The sequence below is a fragment of the Pantherophis guttatus genome, chromosome 7, assembly GCF_059756535.1.
Source record: "Pantherophis guttatus breed Tessera chromosome 7, ASM5975653v1, whole genome shotgun sequence".
In the NCBI taxonomy this organism is placed as follows: domain Eukaryota; kingdom Metazoa; phylum Chordata; class Lepidosauria; order Squamata; family Colubridae; genus Pantherophis; species Pantherophis guttatus.
In genome coordinates, this window is record NC_142069.1 from 86,496,859 (window position 1) to 86,522,419 (window position 25,561).

The 25,561-nt window shown below is 41.9% G+C and overlaps 1 protein-coding gene across 5 annotated transcripts in view; it reads left to right on the forward strand.

Annotated features, from left to right (window-relative positions):
* The first annotated feature begins 256 nt into the window (after nucleotides 1-256).
* PUS7 (pseudouridine synthase 7) overlaps nucleotides 257-25,561 on the forward strand; it is a 30,700-nt gene continuing 5,395 nt past the window's right edge. Inside the window, exons 1-14 of one of the 5 annotated variants that reach the window (XM_087873360.1) lie at nucleotides 396-601; nucleotides 3,036-3,090; nucleotides 3,241-3,301; nucleotides 4,712-5,111; nucleotides 6,458-6,542; nucleotides 7,835-7,936; nucleotides 9,271-9,415; nucleotides 16,133-16,244; nucleotides 16,855-16,932; nucleotides 18,233-18,361; nucleotides 19,147-19,272; nucleotides 21,359-21,420; nucleotides 23,015-23,175; nucleotides 24,912-25,038. In XM_087873360.1, the coding sequence (XP_087729486.1) occupies nucleotides 4,741-5,111; nucleotides 6,458-6,542; nucleotides 7,835-7,936; nucleotides 9,271-9,415; nucleotides 16,133-16,244; nucleotides 16,855-16,932; nucleotides 18,233-18,361; nucleotides 19,147-19,272; nucleotides 21,359-21,420; nucleotides 23,015-23,175; nucleotides 24,912-25,038 (1,498 nt within the window). In that variant the 5' untranslated portion in view covers nucleotides 396-601; nucleotides 3,036-3,090; nucleotides 3,241-3,301; nucleotides 4,712-4,740. Of the gene's footprint in view, nucleotides 917-3,035; nucleotides 3,091-3,240; nucleotides 3,302-4,711; nucleotides 5,112-6,457; nucleotides 6,543-7,834; nucleotides 7,937-9,270; nucleotides 9,416-16,132; nucleotides 16,245-16,854; nucleotides 16,933-18,232; nucleotides 18,362-19,146; nucleotides 19,273-21,358; nucleotides 21,421-23,014; nucleotides 23,176-24,911; nucleotides 25,039-25,561 lie in introns of all 5 variants that reach the window. The other 4 variants (XM_087873361.1, XM_087873359.1, XM_087873363.1 and 1 more) reach the window with 4 other exon arrangements.

The window sequence follows — 25,561 nt, forward strand, 5'->3', positions numbered from 1 at the left end:
ATATGGTGGAGGCGGCACAAAAGATTTGTAATCGGCTGACACACGGTTTGCAATTGTATGGATGATGGATTTTTGTTTTACGATTTGTTTGTTTTTTAAATAAAAAATTTATTTCCCCCCCCCCCAAAAAAAGATCTTGTTAATCTGTTTAATGGTTGTCCCAAAGGTGCTTTTCCCGACCAACTAATAACAACAAGAGTTGGAAGGGGCCTTGGAGGTCATCTAGTCCGACCCCCCAACCCCACCCCAGGCACCATTTCTGACAGGTGCCAATCTTCTTGAAAGCTTCCAGGGATGAAGCTCCCACAACTTCTGTTCCCATGGATGGGGGGGAAAAAAAAACCTCCTGAAATCGGAACGCAGAAGATTCCCCACCTAAACCCCCGTTGCTTCTTGCGAGGCGACCGGCCCCATCCGATGCAAGAGGCCGGGGCGGACCCCGCAAGCCTCGCGTTGCCCTCCGGAGCTCCGCCTTGGCCCGCCCATGTTTTCTTCCCTTGCTCCGGAACGGCTCTCAACTGCAAGGCCCCGGCCGAAGAAGGGCCTGCCTTCTCCTTTTCCCTGCCCCGGGCTCCCTCCCTCCCTCCACGGATCGAGCCGGGTAAGCACGCCCGGAGGAGGAGGAAGAGGCGCCATTCGATCAGCCCAGCCGGGGGGGATCGCCGCGGCTGCTCCCCTCTTGCACCGGTGCTTCTCTCCCCGACTCCGGAGAGGCCATGTTGGTGGATGATGCCTCGGCCCAGGAGCCCTTTTCCCTTTTGCAAAGGCTTGGAGAAGGGCCCGGGGAGGGGGGCGCTGAGTTGGGGGGGGCTTCTGGGGAGGACGGTGGGGAGGGGGCGGCTTTCTGCAACTGCATTTCCCTAAGCAGTGCTGGGGCTTCCTCCCCGGGAGGAGGAAGATCCGTGGATTTTGCACTGTGAGTGTTAATTCCCTTGGATCTCTCTCTGTCTCTCTCTCTCTCTCTCTCTCGTCTGTCTGTATTTATCATCTATATCTATCCATTCATCCATTTATCATCTATCTATCATCTATCATCTATATCCATTCATCCATCTGTCTGTCTGTCTATCATATATATCCATTCATGCATCTATCTATCTATCTATCTATCTATATCTATCCATTAATCCATTTATCATTATCTATCTATCATCTATATCTATTCATCCATCCATCATCTATCCATCTATCTATCTTTCTCTATATCATTTATATCCATTCATCCATCATCTATCTATCTTATCTATCTATCTATCATCTATATCCATTTATCCATCATCTATCTATCTATCTATTCATCCATCATCTATCTATCTATCTATCTATCTATCTATCTATCTATCTATCTATCTATCATCTATATCTATCCATTCATCCATTTATCATCTATCTATCTATCATCTATATCTATTCATCCATCCATCATCTATCCATCTATCTATCTCTATCTGTCATCTATATCCATTCATCCATCATCTATCTATCTATCTATCATCTATATCCATTTATCCATCATCTATCTATCTATTCATCCATCATCTATCTATCATCTATATCTATCCATTCATCCATTTATCATCTATCTATCTATCATCTATATCTATTCATCCATCCATCATCTATCCATCTATCATCTATATCCATTCATCCATCATCTATCTATCTATCTATCTATCTATCTATCTATCTATCTATCTATCATCTATATCCATTCATCCATCATCTATCTATCTATCTACCATCTATATCTATTCATCCATCTATCTATCTATCTATCTATCATCTATATCCATCATCTAGCTATCTATCCATCTATTTATCTATCTAATATCTATTTGTCTGTCTATCTGTCTGTCATCTGTGTAGTGTTTATCTCTTCATCTATCCATCTACCATCTATCTATCTGTCTATCTGTCTGTCTATCTATCTTACCTATCTATCTGTTTATTTCTGTCATCCATCCATCTCTACCATCTATTTGTCTCTCTCTATATATATTTCTATCTATCATCTGTCCATGTATCTGTCATCTATCCATCTATCTATCTACCATCTGTCTGTCTGTCTACCTATTAATCTTCTCATCGTTCCTATCACCCATCTCCTCCCACTTATGACTGTATGACTCCTTGTTGCTGGTATTCTTAAGACTTATATTGACTGTTTCCCTATGACTATCACTAAGTGTTGTACCTTATGATTCTTGACGAATGTATCTTTTCTTTTATGTACACCTAGAGCGTATGCACCAAAGACAAATTCCTCGTGCGTCCAATCACACTTGGCCAATAAAGAATTCTATTCTATTCTATTCTATTCTATTCTATTCTATTCTATTCTATTCTATTCTATTCTATTCTACTCTACTCTACTCTACTCTACTCTACTCTATTCTTCTATTCTATTCTACTCTACTCTACTCTACTCTACTCTATTCTTCTATTCTATTCTATTCTATTCTATTCTATTCTCTGTCTGTCTGTCTATCTATCATCTGTCCATTTATTTATTGCTGTCATCTATCCATCTCTACCATCTATTTGTCTGTCTATATGTCTATCTGTCCCTATCACCTACCTATCTCTATCATCTATCAGCTATTCTTCCTTATAGAAGAAGATTGCATTTATGGTACTTTTAAACCCCTATCCACCCCCATGTGTTCATACTTATCTAACAAAACTCAAATCAAAGTTAAAAGCATGGGGGTGCAGATGTTCTGATGTGAAAGACTATTTGTGCCACGTGTGTTTTGGGTTTGGTGTTTGAAGATCGAGGTGTGACCAGGGGTGGGTTCTAAATTTTTTTACTACCGGTTCTGTGGGCGTGGCTTATTTTGTGGCTGTGGCTTGGAGGTCATGTGACTAGGTGGGCGTGGCTAGCTGGTCAGAGTCATTTCTGGAAGGTCCTCGCACTTACGACCAGTCCTCGCACTTACGACCCGACTCATTTGTTTGCTTTTAACACTGATCAGCTGTCGGGCGGCCCTTTGAAGCCCCACGGCAAGAGTTTAAACAGTTTTTTTTCCCTCTAGTCATCAGCTGGGACTCAGGAGGCAGCAATAGATTGGGGGCGGGACCAAATAAAAGGTAAGAATAATGTGGGGGTGGGTGGGAGGGCGGGGGGGGGAGAACCGGTTCGGTGACGTCATATCGTCACCGCTACCGGCTCGGCCGAACCGGACCGAACCGGGAGGAACCCACCACTGGTTGTGACGAATGATTTCTGTTCTTCTTCAGAGTCCTTGGTTGTGTGCAGAGCAGAAGAAAGAGCCTGCCTGTGGCTTTGAGTCTTGAGAAAGTGAGTCGGCAGGATTTTGTCTCCTGAGCACTCCTTTGTCTGGCTTTTGATTGCCGGCCTCTGGTTAGATTGAAAGGCCAGGGTTTTTAGGAAGGGGAAGGGGAAGGAAGGAAGGAAGGAAGGAAGGAAGGAAGGAAGGAAGGAAGGAGAAAGAGGCAAGAAGGGAAGGAAGGAAGAAAGAGGGAGGAAGGGAGGAGAAAGAGGGAGGGAATAAGGAAGGAGGGAAGAGAAGAAGGAAAGAAGGAAGGAAGGAGAAAGAGGGAGGGAGGGTGAGAGGAAGGAGCAAGCCAAACAATTAAAAAATCCATAAATTGGAGACGTACACCCCAAACCCATTGACTTCTTGGTCTAAATTGGTTACAAAATGCTTCTAGAATGTCCATCTAGCAGTAGAAGATGTTATAACTAACTTTAAGAAGTTTTAGGAATGCAATTGAAAGTGTCACATTATTTCCACACTACCGCTGTGAGAAGGAGGAATGTGTTGATTTAAAATCACAATCTTTTCCACGACTTGTCAGAAATAAAGGCCCATTGATTCGGCAGCCTTAACTCACAGAATAAGTGTGTATAATATGAATACGGTATATAAGCATAACATTCATTTTGGAACTAAGTAAAATGTGTTAGCGGGCAGCATGTATTGAAATGAAATAAAATGCGCTTTTATCTTTGTCTAAATCATTTTGTTTTAGGGGAGGAGATTGATATACAGTAGTGGCCAAAATTGTGGAAACCTTTTGGGAAAAGTGTATTTTCTAAAACTAGCTAATAACACCACTTTTTTTTTTTGGCGTAGTCCCATAAAATTATATATCAATGGAAAGATAATTGAATCAAGAATGCAATGCAATAACTTTTATGAAGGATTTGCTATTAGAATAGCAGTTACAGTATAAAGAAGAAAAGTGAAACACATAGAAAAAAATGATATATACAAAAATTATCACCATAAAAAAAACGAGATATACAAAAATGATCCCCATGTCAGTTAATACTTAGTTGGGTAACCTTTAGCATGAATTACAGCCTTATAACATCTTCCCATGGAGTGAACCAAGTCTTTTAGTTCCGTAGCTGTTATCATGTGAAACCAAGATTGAATGATGGCTTCTATTAACTGGGTTTTATTGCTGGGTCGCTTCTGACTAACCAGTTTCTTTAGTCGGCTCCATAGATTTTCAATTGGGTGAAGGTCTGGGCTATTCCCAGGCCATTCCAGCAGTGGAATAGGATTCTCTTGAAACTTCAAAAAACAAGTGGTGTTATTAGCCAGCAAACCTCAAAAATACACTTTTCCCAGAAGGTTTCCACAATTTTGGCCACTACTGTACACTACAGAGAGTGGCAGGTCCAATTAAAGCAAAGCATGTGGAATATATTAATAGTGCCTTTCTCCCACATCTGCAGGATTATTCCTCCGTCTGTATGCCCTAACAATGGAAATGGCGGATCCAGAAAACATATCCAGGAAGCGGGCCCATCCCGAAGACGATCAAGATGATGTGGACGACGTTAAAAAGCAGAAATTCTCCGAAGAACCCCCAATAGAAAAAGAGAATTCCGATCAGGAAGCCAAGCCCAGCCCAGAGCAGCCAATAAGTTCTCCGGTCGAAGAATCCAAAGGAGACGTAATTTTGAACGAAGAAAATCCAGGCCGAGAAGAGGAAGAAGAATTGGTAGAAAGCAATGGGGAAAGTGAACCGGAGAAGTTCGCAGATCTGATGAAACACGGCTTGATGGAGCAGGATGTAGGCATCAAAAAATTTGCTAGTTCGCACAAGGGCTTTCTAGGAATATTAAAAGAGAGGTAATACTGAATGGGCAGATCTGACAAGAATTGCATTATGGATAGTCCTCCATTTACGACACCAGCTGGGGGCCAGCATTTCCAGGGCTTAGCAAAGTGGTCGTTGCCAGTTTTACAGTGTCACAATTGTTAAGCGAATCACCACAGTTGTTTGGTCGTCAAGTGAATTTGAGTTCCCCCCCTCCATTGACTTCGCTACTCCGAACCAAATTTGGGAAGGTTGCAAATTATGATTATGGAACCCCAGGACACTGCAACCATTGTAAATATAGATAGTCCTTGATTTACGACCATAATTCAGCCGAAAATTTATGTTGCTAACCGAGACAGTTGAGCCTGTAAGCGGGCACCAAGATTTTGTAATGAGTGAAAAATTGACATTAACTATTCGAAAACAAAAATGGTCTTTTTCACCAAGAACTTTCAGCTGCCCTTAGACCTGCCAAATCAATTGTATGTACGCTGAGCAAGTCATGAACTTTAGTTATGTAGTTTTATCCCAATCATTAACTGCTGAGGGGGAAAAAATGCATTTAAGCACCAAAGTGTTTCCAATGCTATAATCTAATTTCCTAGCTCCAGTGGCAACACTTTTGTCCCTGGTTCAGTAAAATTATTTAGGCCAAAGTGATGAATCTTCAGCACAGGTAGTCCTCGACTTACGGCCTCAATTGAGCTCAATGTTTCTGTTGCTAAGCGAGACATTGGTTAAGTGAATTTTGTCCCATTTTACAACAACTTTCTTGCCACGGTTGTTAAGTGAATCACTGCATTTGTTAAATTAGTAGCGGGGTTGTGAACCCTGTCTTCCCCATTGACCTTGTTTGTCAGAAGGTCGCAAAAGGGATCATGTGACCCCCACAACACTGCAACCGTCATAAGTATGAGTCGATGGCCAAGTGTCTCAATTTTAATCAGGTGACCATGGGGATGTGCATTGGTCCTAAGTGTGAAAAATGGTCGCAAGTCTTTTGTTTTTCCCAGTGAAGTTGTAACTAAACGAACTGTTGTAAATTGAGGACTATCTATGTATGCTCCATCGTTTTTTGGCTATCGTATTGCTGTATTTTTTTGTTATCATATTGATGTATATGCTACGTTCCTTTTCCATTGTTTATTTTATTGTTCTATTATTTTACTTCGGTTCTATTTAGACAGAGTAGCCCCACACAATGAGGTAGGAGGCAAATAAATTTTAACGTAAATAAATAATTCCTTTTCCTCACCTCTTCTTCTTCTTCCTTGGCCCCTAACTGCAAATGTGTGGAATCTCAACAAGTCCTTTGACAGACGTATGCATGGCACTTTCCACGTTGACTTGTAATCTGCCTTGTGTCTTCTATTAGATACTCCGATTTTGTGGTCCATGAAATAGGAAAAGAAGGCGAGATCATTCATTTAGACGACTTCTCGGTGCCAGTTGATAAGGAGGTAAAATTTTCTTTCCGTTGCTCCTGAAATAAAATAAACTTTAAACCAGAAGGTGCTTTTGTCAGGATTCCAAGCAATACCCCCACCAACGAAAGAAAACTCCGAGGCTTGAGTTTCCTCAGTTGCATTTTATTAGAGATGTCATATTGGCACATCTGGGAAAACCCAAATCTGAAAGTTTCCAGGTTTTCCCCACCCAAAGGAAAGTTCAAGTTCCTGCCCAGCACCGCACATGTCCATCACATAGTCCAATCAAAGCACCATCCCATCTGGAGATGCCTCCCATTTCCATCCTTCTAGGGGCAAGGCAAGTTGGCCTTGACTTCTTGAGAAAGGAATGTTGTTATGGCTATACATCACCCATGCTCCATACAATCCCCCCTCCCAGTTTCCCACAGTAGTAAACATGGCAGGTTTGAAGGCCTAATACAAAAAATGACTTCTAGGCCTGACAGCTTTTTTTTCTCCCAAAAGGCAAATGGGCTGTCTTAGGTTTTTTTTTTCTTTGAAAACGTTTCGCTTCTCATCCAAGAAGCTTCTTGGAAGAGAAGTGAAACACTTTCAAGGAAAAAAAAAAAGAAAATCCAATCGCCTTTTGGAAAATCCATGACCTGGATGATTGAAAATCTCCACAGACGTTTAAAAGTCAATACAGTATTGGACGAAAATACACATAACGGCTGGAAAAATGGATAAAACAACATACAGACCTGAAACCTGAGATATTTTTGTTGGGCAGTCTACCAGAAAAATATGATTAAAAAGACTGCATACTTGACCCTGCATATACTAACTGAAACTAGAATTGTATTTGAGCAACAATGGAAAAATGATGAGATCCCATCCGAGGGGAATGTAATTAAAAAAACATTAGATTGTGCAGAAATGGACAGATTAACACCTGCTATTAAGGATAAAGAAGAAACTGATATGGTACATATTCTATCAATGGCTAGATAGCAGAAATAGAAGTTGGAAAGGAGGAGACATAAGTGGAGGAAATGGCATAGAGGAGAGTTGTTAAAGAAGCTGATGTTAAATATTAATGTTATTATACTATTACGTTATTATATTATCAGTATGATGGTGGTGATCTATTACAACAAAGATGTGTAATATGACTATTTAAATAACATTTGTACCCAGAATTCACACTGTTTGATGAAAAGTGAAGGTTATATAAATAAAACAAATAAAACATGGAAAAAAAAGTCAGTATAGTATTAAAACCTGCATTAAAGAAACGTTCAAGTTTGTTGTTTATTTATCATTTTTTCGTATATATATACTAGGATCCTCCTGAAGAGATCTTCACAGTGTTGTCACCTGAAGAGAAACAACGCCTGGAGGACCTGCAGCTATTTAAAAACAAAGAAAGCAGTGTTTCCATTGAGGTACGCTTCAAAATATAATGTCTGTTCCGATTAATTCGGGCGAAAGCTATACAGTAAACGCAAACAATTGAGAAGGGGGGGGTTCCTAAGGAATTGCGTAGGCGGATGTGAGTCACAGAGTAGATGGCAAAACTTGTAGGTATGAGTTTTGGACAATGTCTATGTTAGGTATTAAGCCTGTTAAGCAGGGGTGGGATTCAGCCGGTTTGGAGCGGTTTGGGCGAACTAATTTTACATCTAAATGCTAATTTTACATCTGGTTCGCCGAACCAGTAGTTGCAAGGACTGGCTGGCCTCGTCCACCCTGTCCCTCCCCTCCCAGGAGTCTCCACGCGGCCTGTTTTGGATGCCAGGTAAGTGCAGCGCCCGCGTGGAAGCTCTGGGAGGGTGAAAAACGGGCCTCCCGAAAGTTCCGGAATTCTGGAAACGGGTCCTTTTCCAGCCTCTGGAGGGCCTCCGGAGCCCAGGGGAGGCCGTTTTCACCCTCCCGGAGGCTCGACAAAAGCCTCCGGAGCTTGGGGAGAGCGAAAATGCCCCTCCCCTGCTGTGGTGCAGGAGGCCGAGTAGGCCACGCCCACCATGACCACACCCACCCAGCAACCGGGCAGAGAACTGGTTGCTAAAATTTTTGAATCCCACTCCTGCTGTTACATTACAGATATATTACAGTTAAAATCCTAAAACCATTTTAAAACAATAAAAACATCCAAATGGATGCTACGTATATTTAATTTTGGGTTAATATGCATAGCACCCAAGGTACTTTGGTCAATTAGCACTACAGCTAAGGACCCCCAGAATGACCTGTATAATGAGAGACATTCAGTTGTGAGCAATCAAATGGAATAAAATAGATTTTCTCCTGGACTTGGAAGTTTTCTCCAGCTTGAGGTTTTCCGAATTTGGGCGAAGTAAAAAACAAAACGAGGCGAGGAGAGGAAAAGCTGTTGTACATTTCCTTCGTCCCTTAAAAGCTTCCAATAAGCCAGTTGGGTGAAGGGCTTAAGGCACCCGCCTAGAAAGTGAGAGGCCACGAGTTCAAATCCCACCTTAGCCGTGGGTGACTTTGGGCCAATCACCGGGAGACGGAGAGTTCTAGTCCCGGCTTAAGCACGAAAACCAGCTGGGGCCAGTCACAGTCTCTCAGTCCAACAACCTACCTTACAGGATCGTTGTGGGAGAAAAAGAAGAGGAGGAAGTAGTACCATGTGTTTGCCACCTTGAATTATTTGTAAAAATGATAAATTCCATTCCGTTTATACTGCTTTTGCTTAGGGAAACATGGTATAACTGGAGTATTTACTTGTTGTTGTTGTTACTGTGTTGCTGCGTAGGTAATTGAAGACACTAAAGAAAAAAGGACAATTATACACCAGGCTGTAAAATCTTTATTTCCAGGATTAGAGACCAAAACAGAGAACCAGGATGGGAAAAAGTGCATTGTTGCTTATCACGCAGCTGGGAAAAAATCGCTTGCAAGTGAGTTTTATTGCTGCCATTTTTTTAAAAAAACCAAAAAGCTGGTTAGTAACGTACTGAGGGCATCTAATGGGTGCATCTAATTATTTGGACACACTTCCAAAGAAGTTGAGTAAAGGCTTCAGACCAGGGGTGGGTTCTACTTACCTTTACTACCGGTTTGTAGCGGGGCCACGCGCAAGCGAAACGTTTTGATGACATCAGGGTTGGTGGGCGGAGCCTCCCGCCGGTTTTACTGCCGGTTCTATAGAACCGGTGCGAACTGGAGGGGCAACCCACCACTACTTCAGACATCCTACCCAGTAGTGAAGTGTAAAATTTGTTACTACCGGTTCTGTGGGCGTGGCTTGGTGGTGGTGGGGTAATGTGACTGGGTGGGCGTGGCCAACTTTAAAAAAAAATTAAAAATTCTTTTAAAACCATTAGAAAAAATGCTTTTAAAAGCCTCTGACGATCCCAGCTGACTTGCCTGATCGGCAGAGGCTTTTAAAAGTATTTTTTTAACAACCTCTTCGGCCGAAAAAAATGCTTTTAAAAGGCTCTGACGATCCCAGCTGAGCCGCGCGATCATCAGAGGCTTTTTTTTTTTTTACTTTTAAAAGCATTTTTTCGGCTGAAGAGGTTGTAGAAAAAATGCTTTTAAAAATTAAAAAAAAGCCTCTGATGATCGCACGGCTCAGCTGGGCATGGGGGGGGGCAGGGATTTTTGCTACCGGTTCTCCGAACCACCCACTGCCATTGCTACCGGATCAGGCGATCCGGTCCGAACCGGGAGCATTTCACCCTTGATCCTACCAATTCAGCAGAATGACATCTGCTCATTAAGTGGGACTCTTAAAACCAGCAGGGACTATTTTCCGGGCTCCCGCAGATGCAAGGAGTTCTTGACTTACAACCATTCGTTTAGCGACCGTTCAGAGTTACAAAGGCACTGGAAAAATGTCAGTGGTCACCATTTTTTCACACTTAAGGACCGTTGCAGTATCCTCAGGGTAAGGTGACCAAAATTCAGACACTCGGTAACCTCCTTTTATGACCTGACAAGCAAAGTCAGTGGGGGAAGCCAGATTCAAATCCGTCATAACTTTGAACGATCACCAAGCGGCCCATCGTAAGTAGAGCACTTCCTGCAGTTAAAAAAAAAAAAAAAAAAGCAAAAGTTGCAGGATTTGAAGCGTTCCTCGAAATGACAAAGGCGAAAAAATGCAAACTCGGGCAACTTTTTACCTAGGGGTGACATCGTTAGGCATATACTCCAGGTCAAAATCTGTCTGTCAGACTGGCTACATCTTACTCCCTAAGAAAGAACAGCCTTTGGGCTCCATAGGTGGTAGAGAAAAGGTGTACTTTTAGGCAAGCTCTGAAGAAAAAAACCAGCTGAAAATCATATATTGAAAGCAATCCCCGATGTCGCAAACTCTCCCCGCTGGGAGAGCAATCCAATCAGGTCCCGTTTCTATGTTTTGGGAACCGGGTACCTCCCGGCGCTGCAGTAAATTCCTTTCCCAGGGCCTGGCGTCCTTGAAGTCAGGAAGATGGCTCAGTTTGGCACCTCTGGTTCCTATCGGTGTCCATACTCCCTAAAATCCCACAGCATTCTTTCAGACCTCCAATACTCTTCCCCTCCCAAATCTCCCCCCCCTTATGCCGAGCTTCAAAGAAAGTAAAGATAGGCAGCTGACACTGGCATCAACATTGTAAAATACTTCCTTTATCACTTACCCACCCCTGAAGATACCTCTGCTTGCAACCTAAAACTGTGTTTCTTGACCCCGGCAATTTTTAAGAAGTGCGCACTTGCCAGATTTAAGAAGTGTGGATTTCCCAGATCATCCCAAACTATAAATATATTCTGGGAGTTGAAGTCCACTCATTTCTGACTTTGAGAAATACTGGTCTTAAAGATAGGATGGAAAGTGGGGGCGGGAAGAGAATTAGAAACTTGGAGGAGATATATACTAAAGCATCAGTGCTGGAACAATAATCCTTTTCTTTTTTGGTAATATATTTTTTTATTATTAAATTATTTTAAATTATACATTTATATTGTGTGTGAACAGAGTTGGTCCTAGGTATTCTTATTAATCCAATTCACAATAACAATATTAGTAATCGCTATCGCAATTTCCAAATTTAAGTAATCCTCATTATATTGTTCAAACATACATATTCAAAAAATGCCTAACTCCTCCTCTTCTAGCTCTACCTTCATCTATATTTTTCTCGTTCTGTCTAAACATTTCTCTATTATATATGAGCAAATTTAACTAAGTTTCATTTATACTGATCCAATTCACGCTAACATTGTTAATAGTCTCTGTCACATTTATCAAATTTATATAATCCTCATTATATTATTTATACATCTCCTCTTTAGTACTTCAATTCTTATCCGTTTTTTCATATTAATCCAATTCACAATAATAGTATGAACAAATTTAACTGGATATCATTCATGTTGATCCAATTCACGTTTACATTAATTATCTCTATCACATTAATCAGATTTATATAATCCCATTACATTGTTTAAATATACATTAAAAAATACCTAACATCTGTAAACTTTTAATTATTAATTTTATTCAGTCTATAAACAATTTATGTTTTAATATTTCCCCTATCTAATTTTATTTCTACCTCATCAGTCCATATTTTGAAAGAGCTTACAGGAAGCTTAATGGCATGAAGTTTGTAAACCAAGCACCAAAGTATCAAAGGCCATTTTAATTTGCTGTTTATCTCTGCTTCGGGAGAAGAGAATTTTACGAGCAACCTTGGCCAATTCTTTAAAGAAAAAAGATGTTTCAGTAGAAGATATGATTTTGCTGAGTTACATTTTTGAGGAGAAGTTCTTTTGAGATTTTGAAGTGCTGCTTGTGTCTCTAGACGGTAGATTGATCTCCGGACATCTCCAGCTTGCAAACCATTATTTAACCATGTTAATCTTCAACAATGACCTAATAGCAGGGTATCCAAACAATACCTAGCCATGCTAGCTTATTAGGGCTTTGGTGCTGGATACCACCAAAAGGGACGCGGTGGCTCAGTGGCTAAGGCGCTGAGCTTGTCAATCAAAAGGTCGGCAGTTCAGCGGTTCAAATCCCTAGTGCCACATAACGGGGTGAGCTCCCGTTACTTGTCCCAGCTTCTGCCAACCTAACAGTTCGAAAGCACGTAAAAAATGCAAGTAGAAAAATAGGGACTGCCTTTGGTGGGAAGGTAACAGTGTTCCATGCGCCTTTGGCGTTGAGTCCTGCCGGCCACATGATTACGGAGACGTCTTCGGACAGCGTTGGCTCTTCAGCTTTGAAACGGAGATGAGCATCGCCCCCTAGAGTCAGGAACGACTAGCACATATGTGCGAGGAGAACCTTTACTTTTACCTTACCACCAAATAACCACTTTCTTGTCTCGTCCATCTTACCTGCCGTGCTTTTAAAATGTAGCATCTAGCACCTTCCACAAAATTAATTGCGTCGCCTACTTAATACAATTACAAAATGTAATCCCAAAAATATAAATATATCATGGGGTTAAAGGTAATTGCGTCTTGGGTAGCGTACATAAAGATGTGTCTGCATGCATTTGCATGGAGCATGTACTTTTACAGATGGAAACTAAACCTTGAAATCACGCTCTCCATCCTCGGTGGCTCACCTATAGGAGAAAAATGCATGGGTCAGCTTTGGGAACGTGATGCTATCACATGCAAGGGCCTCTGGACACTGCTAGATTTTTCCCTGTGTGTCATTGGCATAAATACAATCAGGACTTTGATTAAATGGGCTCTTTCTGTTCTGAATTGAAATTCTGTTCTAAGCACCTGGAAGACGTAACCTTTGGGTATGTCTAGTCTAAGGAAGAGAAGGACTAGGGGTAACATGTTAGCAGCTTTCTAATATTTGAGGGGCTGCCATAAAGAAAAGGGAGTCAACCTATTCTCCAAAGCACCTGAGGGCAGGACAAGAAATAACTGATGGGAGCTTATCAAGGAGAGAAGCAACCTGGAACTAAGGAGAAATTTCTTGGCAGTGAGAACAATTAATCAGTGGAACGACTTGCCTCTAGAAGTTGTAAATGCTCCAACACTGGAAGTTTTTAAGAAGAGATTGGACAACAATTTGTCTAAAATGATATAGGTTTCCTGCCTGAGGAGAGGGTTGGACTAGAAGACCTCCAAGGTCCCCTCCAACTCTGTTATTCTGTATTCCGTAATGCCCTCAGTGTTCTTTGTGGCCTGTGTGGCCAAAATTGTCCATTCCTTCCCTTTGCCCCTGCACGTTCCATTGTCCAAACAGCCGCCATATTAACTGTGGAATGCTCCAGACATCTACGGCATACAAACCATAAAACTTGCATGTTTCCATCTGAAACGCTTCAATAGCCAAACAGAAGTAAATTTGAAAACTTGCTCTCTTATGCTCTTTATCCTATGCCTGTGAACAGAGGCCCGAACTTCAACAGGTAAGACGATCCTGGCCTTTCATCTAAGCGGAAAATGAAATGCCAAACAAAACAGTGATAATTTAGAGAAGTTAAATAGTGAAGGGTTTGAAGAAACAAATAACTAAAGATAAATCCATGTATGTGCTGTCTGTCTAGGACTTCCCAATTTCATTCAGAAGTAAACCTTTTTATTCTTAATTTACAGTTAGGTACCTCTGTGTGCTAGTTAAACAAACGTAAGAAAACAGCTGCAGTTTAGGGATTAAATTAGAACGAAGGTTTATACGTAATAAATAGCGTCCTTGTGATTGATGTATATAGTTCTTTGATAATAAGAATTTTGAGTTTTCACAAAGCAGCTACTGCACCAAAATAATTGGGAATCAAATGCCAAGGACTTCTACTCTGTCTTTTACAGAACATAGTGATAAATCCTTTATAATTTTAATATAATATATGTCATAATATATATCGTTTTCAGTTTAAAAAGCCCAATCTATATACTTGGAAAAGAGAAAGTGAGAAAATGCAGTGGGCCATGGGCACCTTTACATCAAAATCCAAACAACATTCATGTTGAAAGTTTCATAACATTGGTGCCTGATCTTTCAAAGTGTTTTAAGTAATAACCAAATGATAGCAAAGGAAATGAATGACTTTTAAACAGAATATCTGCTGCCACAGATGATTATCTGTTGCCATCTCTTACCATATTATTTGGCTCCCGTATTACTTTATTTCAAGAGACTTTATTTCATGTTAATTAAGTGAGAAAGTAATTGTTAGCTCACAGGCAGTATCGAATTATGCATAATGTCTAGGCTAGTGCATTTGTTTCTCCTGTTGCAAGAACTGCCACCGAGTGACTGATCTAAAGGAGTTAAATGCCACATCGTAGCTTGATAATATGCCTGAATGGATCCCAATCATATGTTGAAAACCACCTGGTGAATTTCATAATTAACCTGAGGAGCTGAAACTGATTTTCTTGCATTCGGTCCCAATATATTAAAATACATTGCATCCCATAGTGTAAAGTATCTGGTATAATAGTTAGCCATCACAGTGGTATCTCGGTACTCATCATTAATTGGTTCTGGGAGGAATGCTGAGTGCCAAAAACGATGAGTACTAAACAATTTTTCTCCATAAGGAATAATGAAGTGAATCACAAGGCAGCTGACATCGCCAAGTTCTAGTTTGTGTGTTAGTACCAAAACAAACAATGAATATCAGGACAAAATTTTTGTGTCAAAATGCGTTGAGTACTAAATTTGACCGGTTGTGAAAACACTCAAATACTACCATCTATTTCGCTGAATGAAAAATAGGTTTTAATACAAATACAGTGATACTGTGGTACTCATCGTTAATTGATTCTCAGGAGCCATGATGAGTAGCAACCAAATTTTTCCCATAAGGCATAAGTCACAAGGCAGCCAACACCGACTTGTGCGTTAAACAGCAAACAAACGAGTGCCGGGACAAAAAAAATTTATGTCAAAATATGTTGAGTATCAAATTTGACGAGTTTCCATTCAAGTTCAGTTCCCAAGGTACCACTCAATATATTAATAATTTGAAAAATCATTCTATCCAAAATTATTATACTAGTGGGGATTATTTTGGTGTTCCTTCTAATATCATTGCTTTTGAACATGCTACTATTGTCTGTCTCAGGCGTCTATACTATGGTGTCCTCCAAAATTGCTGGAACTATAATTCCCAATATTCTAGCATCGCCAAGTAGTAATGGTATCCTTGGCACATAACTGGCTTGTTAGACAAGTGTGTTTTATTGGGGTGCAGCTCATATAGAAATAATAAATTTTATAAATCCAGGATCCCTCAAGCAGTCGCATTCACGACAAACCATTTTTATACTAGGGAGGAGAACTTGTGGCTCAGAGGTTAATACAGCTGCCTAACATGCAGGCAGCCCAAGTTCGAATCCAAGTAAGGGTATGGCTAGCTGATGAGAGCTAAATAGCTTGAAATAGATCTATACTAGTCTCCCTTTATTTCTTTATCAGCTCAAGTCACCATGATTGAGAAACGTTGATATAAGCAAATAATTGCTGAGCAATATCTCTTTTTCTGGGATGCAAATGGGACCCCGAAATCTCCCCACCCCTTTTAGGAGGCAGATGACCCCCCCGACCAGAGTCCTCCCCGCCCCCCCCAGGACTTGGAAATGTCACTTGTTAGAAAAGAACAGCATTTTTCACGCATTAACATTTTGCGTCTTTCCTGTTTTCTTTGCAAAAGATCCGAGGAAGCATTCCTGGCCTAAGTCTAGGGGAAATTACTGCCATTTTGTCTTATATAAAGAAAACAAAGATACCATGGACGCCATCAACGTGCTGTCCAAATATTTAAGGTGAGTAGTATTGGGGGAAGAGAAAAATAAAAATTTAAATTATAAATATAAATTAAAGCAAAAAAAAAAAAAGAGAGAGAGAGAGAGAGAGAGACCCACCTTAAGATATTTTATTTATTAAATTTATATGCCGCCCGTCTCTCCTATCAAACAACTCTTATCACGATCCCTATTTGTAGCAGATGGTAGAAATAGCCCTCCTTTCAGGGGTGGGCTTCAAACATTTTAGGAAGGGGTTCTCTACCTGGTTGTTGGGTGGATGTGGCCATGGTGGGCGTGGCCTAGTCAGCCTCCTGCACCAAGGCGGTGTTTTTGCCCTCCCCGGGCTCCAGAGGCTTTTCTCAAACCTCCGGGAGGACGAAAACAACCTCCCCAGACTCTGGAGGCCCTCTGGAGGCCAGAAACGGACTCAGTAGGTCCATTTTTTGCCTTCCCCGAGTCGCCACGTGTGTCCTGCACTTACCTGCATCCAAAACGGGCCATGTGGGGACTCCTGGGATGGGGGGGGCAGCCAGGAGTGGGATTTGGGGGTTCTCCAAACTGCACAGAAGAAGTTCTTCCGAACCCCTAATTTATTCCAGCTAAACTCTTCCTTTTTGTTTCTTTAAAGAGTTAAGCCGACCATATTTTCTTACATGGGAACCAAAGACAAAAGAGCTATCACGGTTCAAAAGATAGCTGTTCTGAAGTAAGTTAAAAAAAAAAAAAAAGGATAATGTTTAATTAACCTGCTCCGAATATTGATTTTTTCTACAGTGGGATCCAATGCTGCAAATCGGGTGCGGATTTGATCGTAATATTTATTTGGCCATCTTGAGTCGCATTCAGCAAGTGCAGAAGTGAGATGAAGGGGTGGAGAATTTTCCATTTCTAAAGATATCAATCAATCAAACAGAATAGACCTGGAAGGGACCTTAGAGGTCTTCTAGTCCAACCCCCTGCTCAAGCCGGAGACCCTCTATTATTTTAATGGCTGTCTAGTCTCTCCTTGAAAACCTCCAGTGATGAAGCACTTACAATGTCTGGAGGCAGAGCTGTTCCACTGGTTAATTATCCTCACTGTTAATATATTTCTCCTTAATTCCAGGTTGTTTCTCTCCTTGATTAATTTCCATCCATTGTTTCTTGTCCTGCCTTCTGGTGCTCTGGAAAATAAATTGTCCCCCTCTTCTTTGTGGCAGCCCCTCAAATACTGAAATACCTCTATCATGTCCCTCGCCAATCCTTCTTTTCTCTAAACTAGCCAAACCCAAATTCTTCATATGTTTAAGAAACTCTCAGGAGTTCTAGCTTTAATGTTAGTGAAATAGAACAGTTTTAGCATTTTAATTACGCACAAGAGTGCGCAATATGCACAGTATTTTAAAATGAACCGAGAGCTACCTTCGTTTGTTTTTTATTTTGGTAGCTAGTCCTTGACTTACGACTGTCATTGAAAATTATCGTTGTAAATCGTGCCAATTGTTAAGCACGTCATCACATGACTTGACGCAAGTGTACAACATTTGCGGAGGTCGTTAAGCAGCTCACCACGACTGTTAAGCGAATCTGTCGTTAAGCTAACACCGCAATTGTTAAGTAAACTTGTCTGCAATGGGTGAAGGGGGGTTTTTTTGGCCAGAAATTGGGGGAAAAAAAATTGCTACTTACGGGCAAAAAACATTGTAAAACACAGTCATATGAGTGCAGAATGCTGCAAAAGTCCATAAATGCAGGCCAGTTTCAGATTATTCAAAATGTGATCATATCATCCTAAAGTGGGTAGTTCCTCGGGTTTTGGGGTCGGTCATAACTTCGAACACTCACTAAGCGACCGATGATAAATTAAGGACTACCTGTATTAAACTAAATTGAGTCAAAAATCACCGAAGCTTAAAAATTGATTATAGTTTCTTTCACTTTGTTAGTTTGGGGCAACTTATCTCTGGAGAAAAGTAATCGGGTTTTTTTTTAAACCTATAACACATTTCATTCTGTGTCTTTGATAGAATCACCGCACAGAGACTAGCTCATTTAAACAAATGCTTAATGAACTGCAAGCTTGGAAACTTCAGTTACAAGAATCACCCGCTGAAGCTGGGAGAATTGCAAGGAAACCATTTCACAGTGGGTCTGAGGTAAAAATGCTGTATTTCTGGGTTTATTGGAAATCCTGACCTCTGAAAAGTGGAATAAATCTCATTAACTAGGCTTTCTACTGCAGAGATTAGAAATATGTTTATTTGCCAAAGGGTCCTAAAACTTCTGATCGTATTGATTCAACAAAATATGTGTTCCTTTCTTTCTCTGGAGAATAAATCAAATTAAATAGAGGATTACTGTAGCCTTTAAAATCAAGATTTTCAGTTGACCCTCAGGTTACACCTTGCTGTCGTCCGCCAGCAGCCTGCGGAGCTGGCAGCGGAGTCAGACAGTGAGGAGGCTGGGGAGGAACATGGGCCAGTCCTGGAGTCTGGGGAAGGCCCGGACGAGGGCTCTGCGTCGGAGGCAGAGATGGGGCCAGGGCCATCTGGGAGTGATGCACGGACTCCGGAGCCCCCTGAGTCAGACAGCAGAGAGGCAGAGGAACAGGAGGAGCCTGTTCCTAGTGCGCACATGCGCAGAGCTGCCAGAAAGCACGAACAGTTAAAACAAAAGGGACGACTCGGGAGTAAGGCCTGGAGATGATTGGCCCCTCCCATAAGACTTAAAAGAGGAGCAAAGGCATGTGGGCCCTTTGCAGGAAAGCAACGTTGCTAATTCTGTTCCCAATCGGCATCTCTGTTTGATTCTGGACTCTATGTGGCTTTGCCAAGTAGGTGTTTGGCAGTGTGTCAAAGGAGATAAAGGTTGGTGATTATCCCGAAGGACTTCTCCCGATTTTCTCCCCATTTCCCTCACGTACCACTTTTATTTGTATTAGAAATATAACAGGGACTGATGATGAAGTTCAGCAAGCTATGCACTCCCTTAAGGAAACTGGATTTATTAATTATTACGGCATGCAGAGGTTTGGAACTACAGCTGTTCCTACATTTCAAGTGGGAAGGTAAGTTGCTTTCTTTGTAAATATACACCTCTCAGCTCAGCAAGGTAGACCAAACAGCCAAATATAGATGAGAACGACTTCTATTATAACAGTTATAGCAGGGGTGAAATCCAGCAGGTTCTGACAGGTTCTGGAGAACCGGTAGCGGAAATTTCGAGTAGTTTGGAGAACGGGCAAATACCACCTCTGGCTGGCCCCAGAGTGGAGTGGGAATGGAGATTTTGCAGTATCCTTCCCCCAGGAGTAGAGAGGGAATGGGGATTTTGCAGTATCCTTCCCCCAGGAGTGGAGAGGGAATGGGGATTTTGCAGTATCCTTCCCCCAGGAGTGGAGAGGGAATGGGGATTTTGCAGTATCCTTCCCCCAGGAGTGGGGTGGGAATGGAGATTTTGCAGTATCCTTCCCCCAGGAGTGGGGAGGGAATGGGAATTTTGCAGTATCCTTCCCCCAGGAGTGGGGTGGGAATGGAGATTTTGCAGTATCCTTCCCCCAGGAGTGGAGAGGAAAAGGAGATTTTGCGGTATCCTTCCCCCAGGAGTGGGGTGGGAATGGGATTTTGCAGTATCCTGCCACGCCCACAAAGCCACGCCCACAGAACCAGTAGTAAAAAAATTTGGATTTCACCACAGAGTTATAGCACAGGTAGTCCTCAACTAAAGACCAGATGAGATGAACCTCATATTTCCATCGCTAAGCGAGACAGTTCTTAAGGGAGTTTCCCCCCCCCCATTTTACGACCTTTCTTGCCATGATTTTATTTATTGATTGATTGATTTATTGGTTCGATTTATATGCCGCCCTTCTCTGGAGACTCAGAGTGGCTTACAATGCGTTAAGCAATAGCCTTCATACTTTCGTATATACCTGCTTAGTACGGCTTTCGGGCCCCCCCAAGCGGTGTTCTTTTTTTATACAAAGTCAATTTATTGCCCCCACAAACCGGGTCCTCATTTTACCTACCTCGGAAGGATGGAAGGCTGAGTCAACCTTGAGCCTGGTGAGATTTGAACTTGCAGTAATTGCAGGCAGCTGGTTTTATTTAACAGTGCTTTAGTCTGCTGCGCCACCAAGGCTCATTGTTAAGTGAATCACTGCAAGCTGTTAAGTTAGCAACCCTGCTGTTAAGTGAATCTGGCTTCCCCCACTGACTTTGTCGGAAGGTAAGACGCACCGGAGTATAAGACGCACCTACCTTTTTTGGTGAGGAAAAGAAGAAAAAGAAATCTGCCTCTGCGTCCCAGCAATTTTGCCTCGTTGCAGCAAACAGCCTGCTTTACTTTCAGTTTTGTTTTCAGCATAGCTTGATTAGCACAAAGGAAAAAAAGATCTGCTCCAGCAATTTACCTCTTTGCAGCAAGCAGCAGAGCCCTGCACAAAACAGCTGAGAGCAAATCAGCTGAGAGTCGGGAGGCCGATCCAATCCACTTGTGCTAATTAGGCTGTGCTGAAGCTGAAAGGAGCTGGGGTTTTTTTGCTGCCTGCTTACAAGGAGGTAAACTGCTGGGAGGCAGAGGCCAAAGGGTGGGGGCCAGTGGGTGGGCGGGGATACATTCGGTGTATAAGACGCACCTAAATTTTCACCCCCTTTTGGGGGGGGAAAGGTGCGTCTTATGCTCCGAAAAATACAGTAATGATTGTAAATCAAGATAACCTGTATTTGTCAATAGGATAATCATAAAACCATAATCATAGCATTTTATCAAAGCTTAGTAAAAAATAATGCACTGGGCTTCCAGAACTTAACCAAAGTTCTTGTATTCTCTTTTTGGGAAATAAAAGGGAGTTTAATGGATTGAGCAAGCTGTATGAAATGCTGACCTTCAGTGAATTGAATTGTGACTTAATAAACTAACCACATTTTCTGGGCTTATACAACATACTTTTTAATTTTAATTTTCGGTCTGTATTTTTTAGGCTTTTCATTAACTCGTCATTTGGGGTTTCATGTCAACATAAATTTTCAAAAAGTGAGAATTGCAGATTAGATCTCTTCTGTTTGCTGGCTTTAGCAACAGCATAATGTGCCTTGAAGTGTTTTCTTTTGACTAATACGGTACAGTCTCAAAAAATGTGTTTGGATTTTTAGAGCTATACTGCAAAGCAACTGGAACGAAGCCATAGATTTAATTCTCAAACCACGTCCAGGAGGCAAGTATTAAATTGAAATATCATTGAAATAAGAGAAACTACCTAGTTTTTTAAAAGCTAGCACAGCTAATCCTGGATTTATGACCGCAATTGAGCCCCAAATTCCTGTTGCAAAGTGAGACATTTGATAAGTACCCTGTTTCCCCCCAAATGAGACATCCCCTGATAATAAGACCAATCGGGCTTTTGAGCGCATGGGAATAAGGCCAAGCGCTTATTTCAGGTTCAAAAAAAATGTAAGACAGGGTCTTATTTTCGGGGAAACATAGTAGGTAGGTAGGTAGATAGAGAGAGAGAGATTAGAGAGAGAGAGAGAGAGAGAGAGAGAGAGAGAGATTAGAGAGAGAGATGATAGAGAGAGAGAGATGATAGATAGATAGATAGATAGATAGATAGATAGATAGATAGATAGGTAGATAGAGATTAGAGAGAGAGATGATAGATAGATAGATAGATAGATAGATAGATAGATAGATAGATAGATAGAGATGATAGATAGAGATGATAGATAGATAGAGAGAGAGAGATGATAGATAGATAGAGAGATGATAGATAGATAGATAGATAGATAGATAGATAGATAGATAGATATTAGAGAGAGAGAGAGAGATGATAGATAGAAATAGATAGAGATGATAGATAGATTAGATAGATAGATACCCTGTTTTCCCCAAAATAAGACACCCCTGATAATAAGCCCAATCGGGCTTTTGAGCGCATGGCAGTAAGGCCAAGCGCTAATTTCAGGGTTCAAAAAAAACATATAAGACAGGGTCTTATTTTTGGGGAAACACGGTAAGTTTCGTCCCGTTCTACAATCTTTCCTGCCACAGTTGTTAAGTGAATCACTGCAGGTGTTAAGTTAGTAACACACTTGTTAAATAAACCTGGTTTCCTCTTTGACTTTGCTAGTCAGAAGGTCGCAAGAGTGGAATACGTGACCCTGGGACACTGGAACCGTCATAAATATGAGTCAGTTGCCAAGTGCCTGAATTTTTAATCACATAATAATGTAAATCACATGACCGTGGAGATGCTGCAATGGTCATAAGTGTGAAAAACGGTCATTTTTCAGTGCCGTTGTAAATTGGAACGGTCACTAAATGAACTGTCGCAAGTCAAGGACTACCCATAACGATGTCATTTGTCAATACAGGCAGTCCTCGACGTACCACACTTTGCTTAGTGACCGTTTCAAGTTACAACGGCACTGGAAAACAGTGACTTGTGGCCATTTTTCAGACTTACAACCATTGCAGCATCCCCCGTGGTCACGTGATTTACATTCAGACGCTGGACACCTGATTCACATTTATGACGGTCACAGTGTCTTCCGGGTGGGGGCCACGTGATCCCCTTTGGCGACCTTCGGACGAGCCAAATCAATAGGGAAGCCAGATTCACTTAACGCCCGAGTTACTAATTAAAACAGCTGCAGGGATTCGCTTTAAGACATATGGCGAGAAATGTAAAATGGGGGCAAAACTCACTTAACAGATGTCTCACGTAGCGATGTAAATGTTGGGCTCGATTGTGGTCGTAAGTCGAGGACTTAACAATTCTTGCCTTTTTCCGTCAAAATTTCAATTTACAGTTGAAAAGGGTTCCTTGGTAAAATGCCGAGAGGAATGGGCGAGGACGAAAGACCCCGAGGCAGCCTTTAAGACCCTGCTTGAGAAAAGATGCGTGGAAGGCCAGTTACTCTGGGGGCTTTCTAAATACGGCCTGAAAAATATCGTCTCTGCATTCAACATGGTAAGAAAGAGGGGTTTTTTTAACACCCATGTCAGTGTTAGGGTAGGGTTTGAAGCATTGGTGAAATCCTCCGTAATTTGCCACCGGTTCGCTGCCCGCACATGCGTGGTTTGCGCCAAACGCACCCTTCGCGCAGAGAAAGGATGCTTAAGAAGGTAAGTAGAACAGCAGGGGGGGGGACAGCTATGCTGCGCTATTTAGATTCGCTAGAAATAAATCACGCGGCACAGCTGATCATCGGAAATACTGGTTAGGACCAACCTGTCGCTTTTTTTTTACTACCAGTTCGCCGAACCGGTAGCTTTTATCATTACCGGTTCTCCCGAACCGGTGCGAACCAGTAGGATTTCACCACTGGTTTGAAGACTCTTTCTGGACAGGCGGAGAAAATACAGGCAGTCCTCAACTTACGACCACAATGGAGCCCAGAATCTCGGTTGTTGAAGTGAGACGTTTGTTAATTTTGCCCGTTTGACGTCCTTTCTTGCCTCTGTTGTTAAGTGAATCACTGTGGTGGATAAGTTAGTAACCCGGTTGTTAAGTGGAATCTGGCTTCCCCGTGGACTTGGCTTTCGCATCACATGACCATGGGACCCAGCAACGGTCATAAATATAAACCAGTTGCCAAGCGTCTGAATTTTGATCATGTGATCATGGGGATGCCGGAAAGGTCGTAACTCTGAAAGATGGTCCTATATCCCTTTTTTTCAGTGCCGGTCACTAAACGAACTGTTGTAAGTCGAGGACTATCTATATATAACTTCTTGAATTCCTCAGACTTCACAAAATTGCTTGCATATTTCCATCACAATGTGTTCCATTGTATGATGTGCTCCTTTTGTATATTTTTTACTACTAACATCCGTGCCCTTTATGCCATATGATAAATAAATATATACACAGCATAATACTCAGCTTAAAAAAAAAGAGAGAAGAGAAAGTACAGGATATTTTTGGCCGAGGTAGAAAGAAAAGAAGAATTAAACATTTAGCAAATATTATTCTGTGTTCTCGAAACATGAGTCTTCACTGTAACTAAATGTAAAATCTAACTAAAACAATTATAGCCTTTGTTTGTTGTTGATATTATATTGGGAAACATATTCAATCTGAGGAAAATCCAATGCGATATTAAGATTTGATTTTCCTCAGGAAATACGCTGCTATTGATTGTTACCACAGATGTGCTTATTGTCAACTCGCAAAGTATCCCTGGCCTGCTTGACTTGCCATAGGCAAGGGGGAATGGGAAAACCGGCAAAGCAGCATGGCAGCCAAAAACAAAAGCACATTCCAGACATATCTCTCTCAAGGCTGTCTCCCAAGGTTACCCACAGTGGTCAGAGGGGAGTGATCTCTACAACCCACGAAATTGCTCCATTGGCGAATGTGACTGATGACACACCCTGGGAGGAGAGGGGGATACAGGGTCATTTACGACCCCTCTGAGTCGTAAATTACGTGGGGTCAGAGTTGGCTTCACTTGGAACTGGCCGACATGAAGCTCCTAATAAATAACTGGATTTCTTTTGAAGCTTGGCTCGAGGCTCATGATTTAATTAGGGCATCTGTAGGAACACTGACACTTAACTCTTTATATGCCTCTTGTTTTATACATTCTTGCTGCATTCCTCTCTATGATTATTAAGTATCCTATTTGATACAAGACACTGATTGAATAAACCAGTAAATAAAGTGAAGTGTATGCAGCATATAATGATACTTTTCTCTTACAGATAACAAGAAATTATCGTTTGATGTATATTCATAGTTACCAGAGTTATGTATGGAACAACATAGTGAGCCAAAGAATAGAAGAATACGGGTTGAAAGCAGTTCCAGGGGATTTGGTACTAAAAGGAGGTAAAATATTAACAATTCTTCAGGTTGCAGATCATGAAACATTTGGCAAATGGGCTCCCAAGCTCCCGATTTTCGGCCGTGACGGCCTCCTGCAACCCTCTGCCAGCAAAAACGGAGCTCAGGGAGGCCTCGTGCAGCCCACCCGGGCTCTGTTTTCGGCCATGACGACCTCCTGCAACCCTCTTCCAGCGAAATCGGCCTCCCCGAGCTTCCATTTTCACTGGCAAAGGGTTGCAGGGGGCCGTTGCAACTAAAAATGGAGCTCGGGAGCCTGTTTTTGCTGGCACAGCGCTCAGGCCACCACAGGTGCCCCCGGCACGAGTGACGTTGAGCTGGCCACGCCCCTCCCAGCCCCCCTGAGATCAAACACAACACTGATGCGGCCCTCAATGAAATCGAGTGGCCCTCCCGAGCTCCATTTTTGCTGGCAGAGGCACCGTAGGGAGGTCCTTTGCTGTTTTCGGGGCAGCCCCCCGTGGGCCAGATCAAAGCATCCCGCGGGCCTTGAGTTTGACACCCGTGA